We start from the raw sequence: 13,922 nt of genomic DNA on the forward strand, positions 1-13,922 counted from the left end.
GAGAAAGAAGCTCTGACATAGGCTTTTAAAAGTGTTTATTGATGGTTATTAGATGGAATGATGGTGCAATAGTGCAAACCGCTGTGCAATTGGGAGAACACACTCCCTTCCCAGCTTTCACATTTGCTTTATTATACAGGAGACATGGAATAAGGATTAAATACAAAATGGGTCAGTATGCTGCATTTATCACACTCCGTTGGGCTTTGGACAGATTACTGTTCCCTCAGTGCATGTCAGTTCAGAGCTACATTGAAGTGGGGAGTGGCTGCTATGTTGTCAGCTCTACTAGCAAGACAGTTGGAACCAGCTATCTTTTTCATTTGCACGCATATCCTCTGTCTGAAAAACCTAGCACTTCACTCAGCCAGTTTCTGCACTTTGTTTCATAAAGAATGGAAAATACCAGATGTTCACAAACCACACATAATATTTACTAGTATGCTACAAGTGAGCTTCAAGAGTACTTCTTCAGAAGCAAGATTTCAGCTAATATTCATCTACCTTGCTTGCTTGTAAACTTAGGTGCCCACTTCCTCATCTTTGCGTGATTTTTTTCCCCTGGAAGCTTCTACAAAACAATTAGGAGCAAGCAGCTAAACTTTGTATTTCTAGTGCTTGAGAGTCAGCATTGGAAGAGATTTATTAGTCCAATAATAAACCACCAGCTAGTTTCTCTAAGGAAGTTGCATTGTCAAAGAACATCCTGTCCTCAAATGATGCACTTTGGAAAAAAACAACCCCAACCATGCTCAAAAAATTAAACAAGACAGTTACGAGTCTCAAGGCTAAACTGACCAGCACGCAGTGGTTCCAACTATCATCCATGCATACTTCTCCTTGCTCTTCCAATCTATAACAACATCTTTCTCTTCAAGAGAATCTAGAACCACAGCCACTTGGAGACTAATAAAACCATGGGCAGATACTGGAGACTTTAGAAACTGTTGGATTAAGGTAATGTGAATCGGTGTTGTGCCCTCTTTGAATGTCATTCTTATTCCAGTCCAACAAAGTTACCTATACATATAAAATGTTAAAGTTGTGCCACTTGTCAAAAACAAGACATCTCCAATCACACTTCAGCATACAGTTGGGACAGGGAATAATACATTACAGAAAGCAAAACCACAAGATTTTAGTTACATAAAACAATATAATTTGTATATAAAGTGATAAATACTGTCTCCATGGTTCACTAATTCCAAATACTAGTTATCTGCACATTAGTTGCTAATATCTATTACTAGAAGTAGTTCCAGCTTGTGCTCTCTCAAGGTGGTCAATTCATTTCTGAGACTAGTCAGCCAGTTCGCTCTGAGGGGAAAGAAGTCTCAGCAATGAGACTAGGTTCCATGTGAAGATTTCATTTTGTTGTCTGCCAGATAATGAATCCTATGATTATAAAAGCCACAGCAAGACCAAGAATCAGGATACAGATCTTCTTACGGGATTTCTTCTAACAAAAGAAGAAAAAAAGCCACTGACACCAGGAACAGATGACAAGAAGAAAGAGCAAGTCTACCAGTTAACGTTACTAACTTCGGCGAACTAGAGCACTCGATACCCCTACTTATTCAAGAGAAGTAACCAGTAGTCTGAACACTTTTACATGTTCCTTAAACTGCATAATCCTACAGATAAATGTTTTTAATTTTAGGAGCACAGTGGTCTAAGAGATGCAGTTAAGTCAAAATGCGACAAGCTTTGCTTCTCTTAAGGAAAATGCAAGCTTTACTTCAACTTGACAACACCTACCTTATGCTTTTCATCCTAACAACACCATGGCTTCGAAGGAAAGCCAAAATCTCTAGCTATTTAGATTTCCAAGTAAGACTAATAAAACTGCTAAGCAGTTCTCCGATACAATCTCCCCTTGGCATTTGTATTGCACTTCTACAGTTTAAATGATTTAATATACAGTTACTGTACTTTGATTTTACAGCTTTGATCACTTTATTCATCACAGGAAACTACAGACTGTCCATATAAACCAAATATTTTTAACTTAGTATCTAAGGATTTGAGGATAGTTATATATAACCACTTCCTTCTCCATCCAGGAAAACACATCCAATGCATGTCCAATAGTTCCCAAACTTTGATTTATAACATACCTCAAAACTTTATAAAGGAAGCCATGGAGAGAGAGAATACTACTAAATGCTGCCAGATGGTAAAAGCTACTTTCCCTCCCTTGCAGCAGCACTGGAGTTTTATTGCCTTCTAGTACCTCCCCACTTAACAGCTTGAGAGAGTCCAATTTTTTTATCTTGTGTGGAAGGCTGAAGTCCCAGCAGTGAAACTCTGTATGGGACTGACTGAAGCAGAACCCTTCTTCCTTCACAAAACCTAAACCTACAGGGACAATAATGATGAAAGGAACCTACAGAAAACATTGAATGTCATACACAAAGGAGATTTAAGCAGCAGTGAGAACGACTGCAAGAGATTTGATGGGACAGGGAGGACAGACTACGGGATAGAAACTCAGCAGTTAGAAAGAAGGGTGCTGCAAATGCCAGCCACTAGAAGTTTCCCTGAGTTTGGCAAGGATTTTTGCACATCAGTGTCTTGGCTGATATGTTTACAAGATGAATACAACATGAGAATTTGTTCTTGTTTAACTGTTCTGCTAAATCCTGAGAACAGCAAAGACAGCTAAACACTTAAACTTGCTGAGCACACCCATGTGAAGGAACAGACTGACTATATATCCTCTGAAACAGAAGGGTAGTTTCAATACCATGTTTTTGACTCAAGTGCTTTATCTGTTCTTGCAGCACAATTTTGAGTGAGTGCCAACTTGCACAAGCTGTTTTTAATAACTTGTTTGGTATGCTGCAGTCCTCAGTATGTGTCTTGTTATGCCTATTCCATTATTGCTCAACTGTACATTGACAATAATGCAAGCATTTACCTGATAATAGGCAGCTCTCTGTAACTGCTCACTGGCTCTTTCCACATGGACTTCTGCACTTTCCACATTTGCTTCTATGCTATCTATGGAAAAATAAGATAACTCACTGTAAAATATTTCAGAGCTTCAGTGTTTAAAAATGAGAAATACAGTACTTTTTTTTTTTAAACACAAAATACTGGAAAATTTAATCTACGTAGGCAAAATATGTAACTGAACTAAAAAGAAACTTCCTATTACCCAAATATACTTACCAATCATATCTCCTTGGTCATGAATCATCATGGCTAAATCCTTAAATATCTGATTGACATCCAAAATGTCTGCCTGAAGACAACAGTTTGACAAGTTATAACAAACATTGGTTACAATTTTTCTAATCTTCATTCTTAGTACCTTTTCTGACCAATGCTTAAAGCATCAGAATAGATACCATCATTCACTGACTGAAGTGACTTGATGCTACTATCTATGGATCTCGGGATTAACACAAGAGCCTACAATATTCCTGCTACTGAATATTTGTTTCGTCACACTAGCAATTAGCTATTAGTATGGAATTGAGATGAACATTGTAACATGAGTTGCTCCTACCATCACTGAAGGACCACCAGTCAACACTGAAGGAAAATATACCTAGTCTCCATCAACAGGAGCAGGGAGATTGATCTTGGCATCAATCCTCTCTACAAGGAACTTTGTTCCTCCACCTTCAGATCTCCTCAGCCCATCCCATTAGTTAGCACTGCACGACTTCTTTGGTTTATCTCCCAATACTGTTAACTGTGCAGGATCTACTGGTCACCTCTAATTGCCTGATTGCTGTTTCTCTTTCTTTAATGAGTTCAAGGTCCTGTTCAGTTATTGCCACATCTTCTTCCTGAGACTGCATTTGATTCCAATCTTCACCACTGGAAAGAGATGGAAAGAAAATAGGACTCTTTCTCTGAGTATAGGTACTTTCACACTCCATTTATAGCAAGTGCCAGTGAGTTTAAGTTGAGAAGTTTCCTACAGAACAACCCCCAGATTCCTGGCCCTGCAACTGCATACAGAGACAGGACTGATTTGTGACAACAGTTACAAATTGGAACAATTGAAAAAAGGGACAGATCAGGAAAAGTGAAGAAGCTAGAAAGCAGTTACATGCATAGAATACCCTGTTCTAAGATGTGACAGTTATCCATAGCATTATAGAAGAAACCTCCTTATTTCAGTTCTGCTTTTTTTTTTTTTGTTAAATACCCATACCTCCTTTCCCTCTCACCATCCCCCAAAAAGGGAGAAATCAGGGTGAAAGTTTTGATAGAGAGTAGCCTGCAAGCACAACATCATCAGAACAAAAGAACACCTGACAAGCATCTGGATTCAAAGATTCTCATTTGCTATCTGGCATTTGGAGATAAGAATAAAGTGTTTTAGTATTTTAATTTATTAGTCTAGCAAGAACTTCAAATTAAATCACACATCAGAAGAGATGTTAAAAACCAAACAACTCTGCATCCCAGTCTACCTCTCTCCTGATGAGCTGGTACTTCATAACTGCTGCACAAGTTATACCAATTATAGTGAAGGCAGTAGCTATAATACAAGGCCATCTATATGTTCAGCATAGAAAGTTCTTCAAAGGCAACATCTCCCTTTTCTCAAAGAGCAGTGTGCTGGAAAGCACTGTAACATTCCAGTGTTAGGTATACAACACTAAAGAGTAAGTTTTAAAGTCTCAAAGTGCCAAAAGAAATGAAGATAAACTACATGACTACGTCAGAGACAGCTGACCATCCCAGCAATTCAGCTCTGAGATGAGAGTAGGATTTTCAGGTACTTAGAAGTTTCTCACATGTAGCACACAAGAACAACTTCAAGTGTTGAGTGTGCCACTATCTCTAACTGAGCTAAAAGCCTCTGCATGAACCTTTCTGGTTCCCCTTCCTTCTTTAGTGAGCAAGGCCTTCAAACTCATCACAGCATCTGTATAACTGAACAACCTGGGGTTTTCACTCCTGATTCAGTATGTGAAAGCACAGGGCTAATGAAGGGGATGCACACCAGGCAGCTGATCAGATGAAGTGCAGTTTGCAGAGGGAGGGTGTATAGATGAGACACGTAAGCTAGGTCTCTTGATTTAGAAAGTTAAAGGATTTATACAGATGGGGCCAGCAGGTTTCATCCCAGTTTTCTCAAACATATGTACAGTAGAAACTGACACAGTAATCACAGATACTTCTGGAGTGTCTTGAGTTCTCTTTACTCATACTGTAGAGTTGATACAACATTTTACAAACCTACCTACTATGCAGGCACACTGTTACTGCAGAACCGATAGAACTGTCTGACAGGTGACAGTAATGCTGTCTTGTGCATGTTCTAGGATTAGTTTGCTGGTGCGTAATGTCCAGGACTTCTGAATTTAAGGCAGCCTCAGCCACTACTCTCTAATAGCTCCAACCGGGCTGCTAGATAACACCCAAACCCATGAAATAAATATACAGCTCTTTGTGGAAAGAATCACAGTGAGGGAAATCCTGTCTGGTGATCTTGTGCTCACAGCCCAGAAAACCAGGAGCTCCAACTGCCACATACTAGGGACTCTACTATTCCTCTCAGGGCAGTAATCACACAACCTACATTTAAGGAGGATAAAATACTGTCACATACAGTTAATTTTTTACATTGTATAGTACAAGTACTGTAATAATTGCATTTCAAATCTTTTTGCTTTGCATTCAGCTAGCAGACCCTGGCCCAAGTTACAATAACATATCTTACCATAAAAACTTTAGTTATACATAGTTAAAACTATACATCAAGAGTACAAGAAGCTGTTACCTATCAAATGAAACAAGCTGTTCTTCTCTGAACCGCAAAGAGATAAATGAGTTATTAGCTTAGGTTAATTAACTTATTTAACTTAGGTTAATTAAGATTAGATTTAGATTCATCTTTAGATTTAATTTTTAGATTCAGATTATCTCTGCAAATCAGAGGCAACAGAGATCAAAAGCAGCTAGTCCGTTTACTCAGATCAGCTGTCATTGTTTGTCACTTCCTTTCTCAACATGTAGCAAAAAATTTAGAGCAAAATCCAACTGATAAATGTGTTCCCTTGTAGAAATTAAGAATGCATACTTAACACAAAGCCCCAAGGCAAGGGGAGAAAAATGCTTTCACTGGCCTTTTTATTATGAATTCTTAGTAGCTACAGGGGTTTGTCAAAACATAATAGGGAGAAGGTTTGAACGTAATTGGAGATATTAGCAGGACAGAAGCTATAAGAAAATAAAGAAACACAGTGTGAGATTTAAGATGCAATTTAAGGTGTGGTTGACTAATTTTATAGTCTATTTAAATTTTGTAGTCTACCTCTTAAATTTTATAGTCTAGGGCTGATGTCAAGCAAAGAGCAGCCTGCAATACTTTGCTATTAACTATACTTTGACTCCCCATCTCATCCTCCACAACATTTGCAACTACAAGGATTCCTTCCCTCCTAACATTGACTAGGAGCACACTGAACTGAGTGGCTAGTACTTACAACATCTGGAATGACAAAATAGCACCGAGGCCTCATCTGCACTCAGTAACGTGTCAGTAGACAGCTATGAAGTTTGTAGGCAAGTACAAGATCTCTCAAAAGACTTGTAGTTCACTATATCAATACAAAATTCCTATGAATACTTACAGAGATACGGGAGCCAGCTCTCGCCCTTGCTACAGTCTCTTTTTCCTTCTCTGACACTCGCCTCTGTATTGCCTGGAAGTTATTTAAGGCCGCGGAGAAGTCATTCATTAAACGTTCTTTCTGAAGCCTCTGTTGGCGCTAAAGAATTGAAACAAAAACAAGTGTTCAGATATTCCCATTCATGATAATGTAACTGTCAGACTCAAAAAAACCATCATCATAATAACAACAACAATGAATGCTGGCATTCAAGTGAGCTTTTGGTTCCAGCATTCTGAGGCACTGGAGAGAAAAAAAGTCCACTATATTTTAATTCGTTATACTAAATGCTCTACGCCTTGCCTATTGCAGAACAGTTTTGTGCAATATGGTTCTCTAATTTCAATCTAGTTTTAAAGTCTGAAGTAGAGACGTCTTCTACACCATTACTTTTATTCAAATCACATTCCGGTAATCTATCACATTTAATCACGTACCTTTTAGATACCTACAATGCCTTTAGCCTCCATTCCTCTACTTAGACAACCTGGTAGTACTTAACTTTCTCTTATCCCGATAAGACAACCCGCTTAACTTTCTTACAAATATAGGAAGCCCCACGCTTCCAGAACTAATGACAACACCCATTGCCCCAGTTTCATAAGCTGTCTCTCCGAGCCATGCCACACTACAAGCCTGCTGCTATTTCATCAGAGAATACCCTTAGTCCTGATAACCATTTCAGTTTATCTTTTCTCCAAATACATTAGTTGTAATATTCCTTTTCATCCTCATTTTACAGTGTCAACTTATTTAGCCTCCACAGAACATCTCCTTTGAGTGTTGTGACGTCCCAGCTATGGGGAAAAAGAAGTTGTAAAAAAGCTTGTCACAAGGACACTGAATACTCTGGTCAGTTCTTATGTTTTCCATTAGAGAGATACCCAACAGCTGTCTCAAATTGCAGGCTTTTGAGTATTGTAATCCTTCAACGAGTTTGTATCAATTCAACAGCCATTTCAAGGAAACAAATGTTTTTGATTAATTTTTTCTATAATAAGCCACTACAGCAGCCTCATAATACGCTGCAGCTTCCATCCGAGCCGTCTGGAAGCAACAACCCTTCTGCCAGAGGAGACCCTCAGTATGTTGATGCCAGCTCCTGCAGATTTTGACTGGACTGCTCCAACAGGCTTCACTAGGCTTCAAAAGTCACTGCTGCGTTCAGCAAGATGCACATGACAGGATTTTGTTCACCAGGCAGAGATTAACTGAAAAATATTTGCTGAATATAAACAGGCAAAATGTGCCCATTACAACTGGCATATAAAGCTTTAAATACAGAATTAGACTAAGACAACATCTGCTAACCCATATCCACAGATCATCCCACAACAGTATCACAAAAGCAGATATATCAGTAATGTGGTAGTGATTTAAAGTAGAGCAAAAAAACACTGACAGCAGAGGACTGTCCCTTCCCTTTCCCATAGGGAGGGGGAACTGAAAGGACTATTTGGCAAGAGATAAAATCATAATCATTGTCTCACTATATTTTGCTTTATTCAAATATGAGCAACGTGAGTCAGCTTTCCCCCCCCACTGCTAATAAATCACATGCAAGGGAAAGCTTTTTGGCATGATCGCATTTCATATTGACATGCAGTTTGCTATGAGTTCTTATCCTAAAACACTGCCTCGCATCACCAGGCACTTTGTAAACAAGATTATTTTTCAGAAATTTACTCAGAAAAACAAAATTGCATACTCAGCTCTCCCCAAACATTTAGGGCTTCTTATTCTCGTGTGAGTAAGTTTTATACCTATTTGCCACTGGGAAACTTTGTTTTCCCAGTGTCATATAAGCAGCCAGGGCATAGCCAGTTTAACATGTTTCCCTACTTCAACAACATTCTTCATTGCAAAAGGCCGCTGTCTCTTCAGCTGTGCCAATTCAAGCTTTGTGAGGTTGTGGTCTAAGCTAGTTTCATGAAATGAGGGATTTAAAAATACGTCCAGACAAATTCTGTGTGCCTACCTGTTCAGAAGCAGACAGAGGAAGTGGTAGAGACCCCAGCTCCTTTAGATATTCATTGGTCTCTTTGGCAAGGCGGTTTGCAGAATGCTGTAGCTGTTGTCTGAAATAAAGGTTCAAAAGCAGTTACACAACCTTCTACCTAAAAAGCAGTCTCCGAGCATTTCAGTTTCCAAAATAATGACCAAGTAGGGGTTCCGAGATCACACATCTTTATGGTGGATTTTTTTGCACCCTAATGGAACAGAGACATACTTTTAGCATTTACCATCAACTTGACTTTGGACTGTGTTTTAAAAAAAGATTCAAAGAAGTTCTGTGCTCCTGCTAACTATTATAATTCAGTAGTTTTAAAAAGATATTTTTCTCCAATGGCATAAGAGAGAGAAATGCAAGGAAAAGATAAGTTTATTCAGTGAACATAATCACTGTTTTAGGGCGAATTCCTTGTGGTACCAATTGGTAACTAACTGTTCACTTGACAACCACTAACTCCATTGGTTAAATGTACATTTGATAAAAGGACAGAGACTCAGAGATATTACATTTTTGTGAAAATTAATGGTCAGAGAGAGGAATGATCCAGCTTCTACTTTGGGAAATGCAAGGCTTTCCCTTCAGCCTTTATGTTTTCCAACAACATTGCAATTCAAACTATTGTTGCAAAGGATCTAAGTGCAGCAGCACCTTCATTAGTACCACAATATAGAAAGACATTAATTACATTGAACTTAATGTAAAGACATCATCTTGTACATCAAAGATGCAGTTTATTAGAAAGAATGCTAGAGCTTCACAGAGAACAGAACTGCAAGTTTTCTTTTGCGGCCATATGCACAAAAACTAATACTGTAAACCAGGAAGGCACAAAATACTAAAACAAGAACCAATTTTTTTGGCACTCAACAGATACAAGATGCTTAAGTGAAAATCACCTATTCAGCCCAACAGATACACAAATCAAGGTATTCAGGCTGTATTATTGTATAAGTTGACCTGCAATATGTGAGCTTAATAAACCACCCATGCATTTTTGCATTAAAATTGTACGGCAGCTGACAATCTGTGGAGTGCAACCACTCTCACCTTAAAGAGAAGGGCCATTTCTACAATGAAATTAAATGGAAAGACATTTGTTTGGTCACCAGTGATTAGTTCTTTAATCTACCGATTAAATACAGATCAAGTCAACTGAGCAGCTCAGGCAAACAACTTCCTTTCTCTCCCAACTGGGCTCTGATCTCATCCTTCAAATGTAGCATATATAGCTATCACCACAAGTTATGAACTTATCCAAAAATCAGCTATTATAAAAAATGGGGAATTTGCGTATTCAGAGATTCAAAGCACAGGCACATGAAGAGATAATGGAAGAACTTACTTTCAAGTTTTCTTTTATGACTCCAGAAATTATTCTTCTCAGAACTTGCTATTTATGCTTCACAAGTTTGTAAAAGATGCACAGACATACAGACTCCCTATTCAGTCTCTCTAGGAGTCAGTTTGGACTATGCCTGTTTAAATGTCTTCTATATTGTCCCCCACTGTCATATTATTCTTCTGAAACTACATGTGGCATTTTGACTGCCAATACAGGATTGCTAATCTTTCTAGTGCCTAAATCCATCTGTACTACAAGCTACTTTTTCATCAATTATGGGTCTTCCTTGCTGTTTTTCCTTATTGCTCTTATGTGAGGACCAGGTACCTAGTATGGCATTCACTTCTTCTAAACCACAGGTGAAGCTACTATGGCTAGTCCTCAGAGTACAGCTAATGCATGGCTGATGTACTACTACCCCTTTTAAATAAACGATACCATTTCTAACCACTCCTATCCAGCAGTTTTGAATGGCTTCTCCAGAATCCTTCAGAAACACCTTAATTCATCCAGTAAACTACTTAATGCAGCTAGTCATTTTTGGTTTGTAGGACTGTATTAAATTTATCTAATAAAGCATCTCCCCAAAGTAAGTATCCCAGTTGCTCTAAGAATACAAACAGAAAAGAAAACCTATACAAATGTTAGCTCATTTAATACTTACAAGTTCTCCTGAAGCTTGCTGGAATCCTGCTTGGTTCCCAGCTGGCTCATCAAATTCTTTATTTGAGCAGCTGAAGACAAAGAGATCACAAGATGAGTTAGTAAGACAAGTTCTAGTGTATTTTATTCCTTCTTGAATGTATTCTTCTAGCTTTCTCCAAAGGATTTCTCTCAATGTTTGACTTGACTCAAGCTGGTAAGACAACACTTACATTCTTTGCTTTAAATGCCAAGTGTATTTTAAACATCCCCATTTAGACATGGTCCAGCCTAACAGACTAACTTTCCGATAAGAAAGTGATAGTGACACATACATACCCTGAAGACAAGTCTGTGGAGCTAAAAGCTTGTCCACTCCTCAACCTTTTTAGACCAACTAACATAGCTGTTTGTTTCTACCAGCCTTGCTATTTCTGTATTTTAGGCTATGACTGCTGCAGAACAACTTTACTACGCCGTATTGCCACTTTTACATATTCTAAAGTTACTTAAATTATTAGTGCTCTGTTAAAAAAATTAATAAGAAAAAGCCAAGGGTTGCTATCAGTTAGAAAAAAAGAAATCTGAATTTTTCTACTCATGAAAGCCCAAACCTTTTGCAATACCAGCACAAACAATCTTTCAAGAACAGCAGATAGCAATGGTGCACTTCACGGTTAGCTTGCATCAATTTGAAATCATCTTGTAGCGAGAAAAGATATTCTAGCCCTCTTTCTCCCCTACCTCCTATGTTTTTCCACTATTTTCCTTGTATAGGCACTAGTGATCATGCAACCACACAACGAATCACATCAAACCATTAACCTACCTGAAAAGCAAGTACCATCTTCTCTCCCCAATCCCTCTACCTTAGAAGATTGTTTTTTTGACAGATCAACAAGCCGATCCACTTTATTCTGCAGCTGCACAATTTTTAGCATTACTAAAGATGCTGGGCGCGCTACTTATGACAGCAGTACAAGGATTGATTGGCCCAAGTCGATCCTGAAATCGTATGCTATCCTGTTAAACATCAAGAGAGGCAAGACCAAGGAGGATCAGCTTAGTTCTATAGGCAGCTGAATTGAGCTGAAATACCCCATGAGTTTAACAAGAGCTACTTCCAATTCAATGACATCCTACTGGTGTAATTTCTACTTTCAGCCTGGAGCAAGCCACTTCAGTTGATTAAATGCGTGGCTGAAGAAACATCAGATTCCTACAATGGCCACTTCTTTTAAAGTGATGTCCAATGGCTTATAACAATGGCAGTTCAGCTAAGGCTGCAATATGATTTAATCAGTAATTAGGCAAGTATTCTAGCTTTTGCATCCAGCGAGAGTATTCTCCCTGAGAATTCTAGATTTCTATTAACTCATACAGTGAGGAGTTGTTTAGCAACCTCTTATACACTCAGCTGAACATGGCTTCTAGCAAGACTGCACGTATTTCACAGCTCTGTCAGCCACAGGAAGGTCAGAAAAGTTCATAGTCAAGTTAAACAGACAAATGGCACACTGACTATACTCTGTGTGTGGATATCAAGAACTCTGCAAATGGCATTTGTGCTATGATGTCTAGATACTTTGTGATATATTTTTTTTCCCCATTGGGGGAAAGTCTTGTGCGAGTCCCATTTCCATGCCAGGCAATGTGCTTTTTGTCCTGGTCTGAGCCAGGTTCAACAGTTCGCTATATGCTTAGTTTATCTCAGCCAACAGCAACACAGAGAGTCTACACAAAATGAGAGCAAACTGTCTGGGAGGCCAAAGGAAGGGGCTGGAGCTCTTCACCGTTATTCTTTGGATAGTGGTTATACATATCCACATAGAGAGCTGCCTCAGTCAACAGCTTTCAGTCTCCAAACCCTTTCAATTTTAGGCTGTAAAGCCTTCCACATACTGACTATTCTAAACTTAAGATTACTTAAAACATTTCAATCTCTACTCTAGATGCTTAGGTAACGTAACAGTCTTGCAAGCAACAGTTGTGCCAGCTCAGGTCACCAGTTTTCTGTACATTTTTTGTGAAATGCTAACTCTACAGAGTTTCCCAAAAGGAGTGAATAATAGTCAGCTGTGTCCACTGTTTGCTTGCTGTTTTCCCTATAGGGAATGAAAGCAGAAATGAGGACAGGCTTAATATCTCTTCTCCTTCTAGGCTTGAATGGAAAGCTTTTATAAAATGTGTAATAAAGTTAATTACCATAACGTTAAGTCAGATGTTCTGTGTGTTCCCACCCACCTTGATAAAGACTGTAAGGCTATTTGTTTCATTTGAGATAAGCAGTGCACTGAGATAGGACGGCTGCTGGTCATGAGACAGTGGAAGCTTGTCCTATGAGAAACAGAAGCTGAACTACTTAGAAGGGGAGGCTCACAGAAGTCCCATGGAAGGGAGGGGGGCATAAAGGAAGAAGGAAAAAAAAAAAAAAAAAGAAGGAAAAAACCCAGACAACTTGTGTTATTTGGTGAACTTAGAAGCAATTCAACTAGCAGCCATGCCTATACCAAGAGGAAATGAACATGACTGAGCAAGAGCAAAGCAGTTTCAGCAATATTCTTTGTATAATCGAATTGGAGAAGTCACCAACTTTCAAAGGAACCAACATGTTCAACAGACCTTGCCCCTGAAAAATTGCATGGGTACTTGGACAATTAATGCCTTTTTTAGCAAAGGCAGTATCCTTAGGAAGGGGTTATATCGAAGACTCTTTTGGAAGTGACTCATTTAGTAAGCAGTATTTCAGCGATCAATACTAGGATTTCAATGATTAGCTTACGATACCGATAACTTTCTTTAACGACAACCATATGACCAAGAAACTGCAACACCATTTACTTAATGGCAATCTGTTCAGCAGCAGAACGCTGCCCTGCAGAACTCTGCCAGCGCAGTTGAGAGGAAACGGGCAAGCTAACATCAGCCTTCAGAAATCTCTGCAACAGCAGCTTCTCTCACATGCCCTGCGCAAGGCGGGGTGACAACCTTTGGCTCCCTGCTTCCATTTAAGCACCTCACTGAAGGCACCTAAAGGCGAACGAGAAGCCGGGCTCTTGCCAGGGGTGACAGAGGGTTTCAGTTCTGCTGGGGAAGAGCGCAGCCTGGTAAAAGGGACATAAACACCGCATCAAAAGCGACAGGAGCACGCGTTTCGCCCAGGCCAGCGGCAGCATGTTAATTACGTGCTGCCCAGTTAATTACAATGGACAGAGGAGGAAGCTCAGCTACCGGCTGGCGTGTCCACGGCCACGGGGAAGTGAGGCCCCCACCCCCGGGAGGC

The 13,922-nt window shown here is 39.3% G+C and overlaps 1 protein-coding gene across 1 annotated transcript; it reads right to left on the minus strand.

Moving 5' to 3' along the window:
• Positions 1-717: 717 nt before the first annotated feature.
• STX12 (syntaxin 12) lies at positions 718-10,726 on the minus strand. The gene is made up of 8 exons (XM_009583075.1): positions 10,662-10,726; positions 8,620-8,719; positions 6,599-6,740; positions 5,750-5,807; positions 3,726-3,831; positions 3,175-3,247; positions 2,921-3,003; positions 718-1,459 (listed from the first exon to the last, which is right to left on the minus strand). The coding sequence occupies exons 1-8, from the start codon at positions 10,709-10,711 to the stop codon at positions 1,367-1,369; spliced, it is 705 nt and encodes a 234-aa protein (XP_009581370.1). The 5' UTR covers positions 10,712-10,726; the 3' UTR covers positions 718-1,366.
• Positions 10,727-13,922: the final 3,196 nt, after the last annotated feature.

Source organism: Fulmarus glacialis, unplaced genomic scaffold (genome assembly GCF_000690835.1).
Source record: "Fulmarus glacialis isolate BGI_N327 unplaced genomic scaffold, ASM69083v1 scaffold48568, whole genome shotgun sequence".
In the NCBI taxonomy this organism is placed as follows: domain Eukaryota; kingdom Metazoa; phylum Chordata; class Aves; order Procellariiformes; family Procellariidae; genus Fulmarus; species Fulmarus glacialis.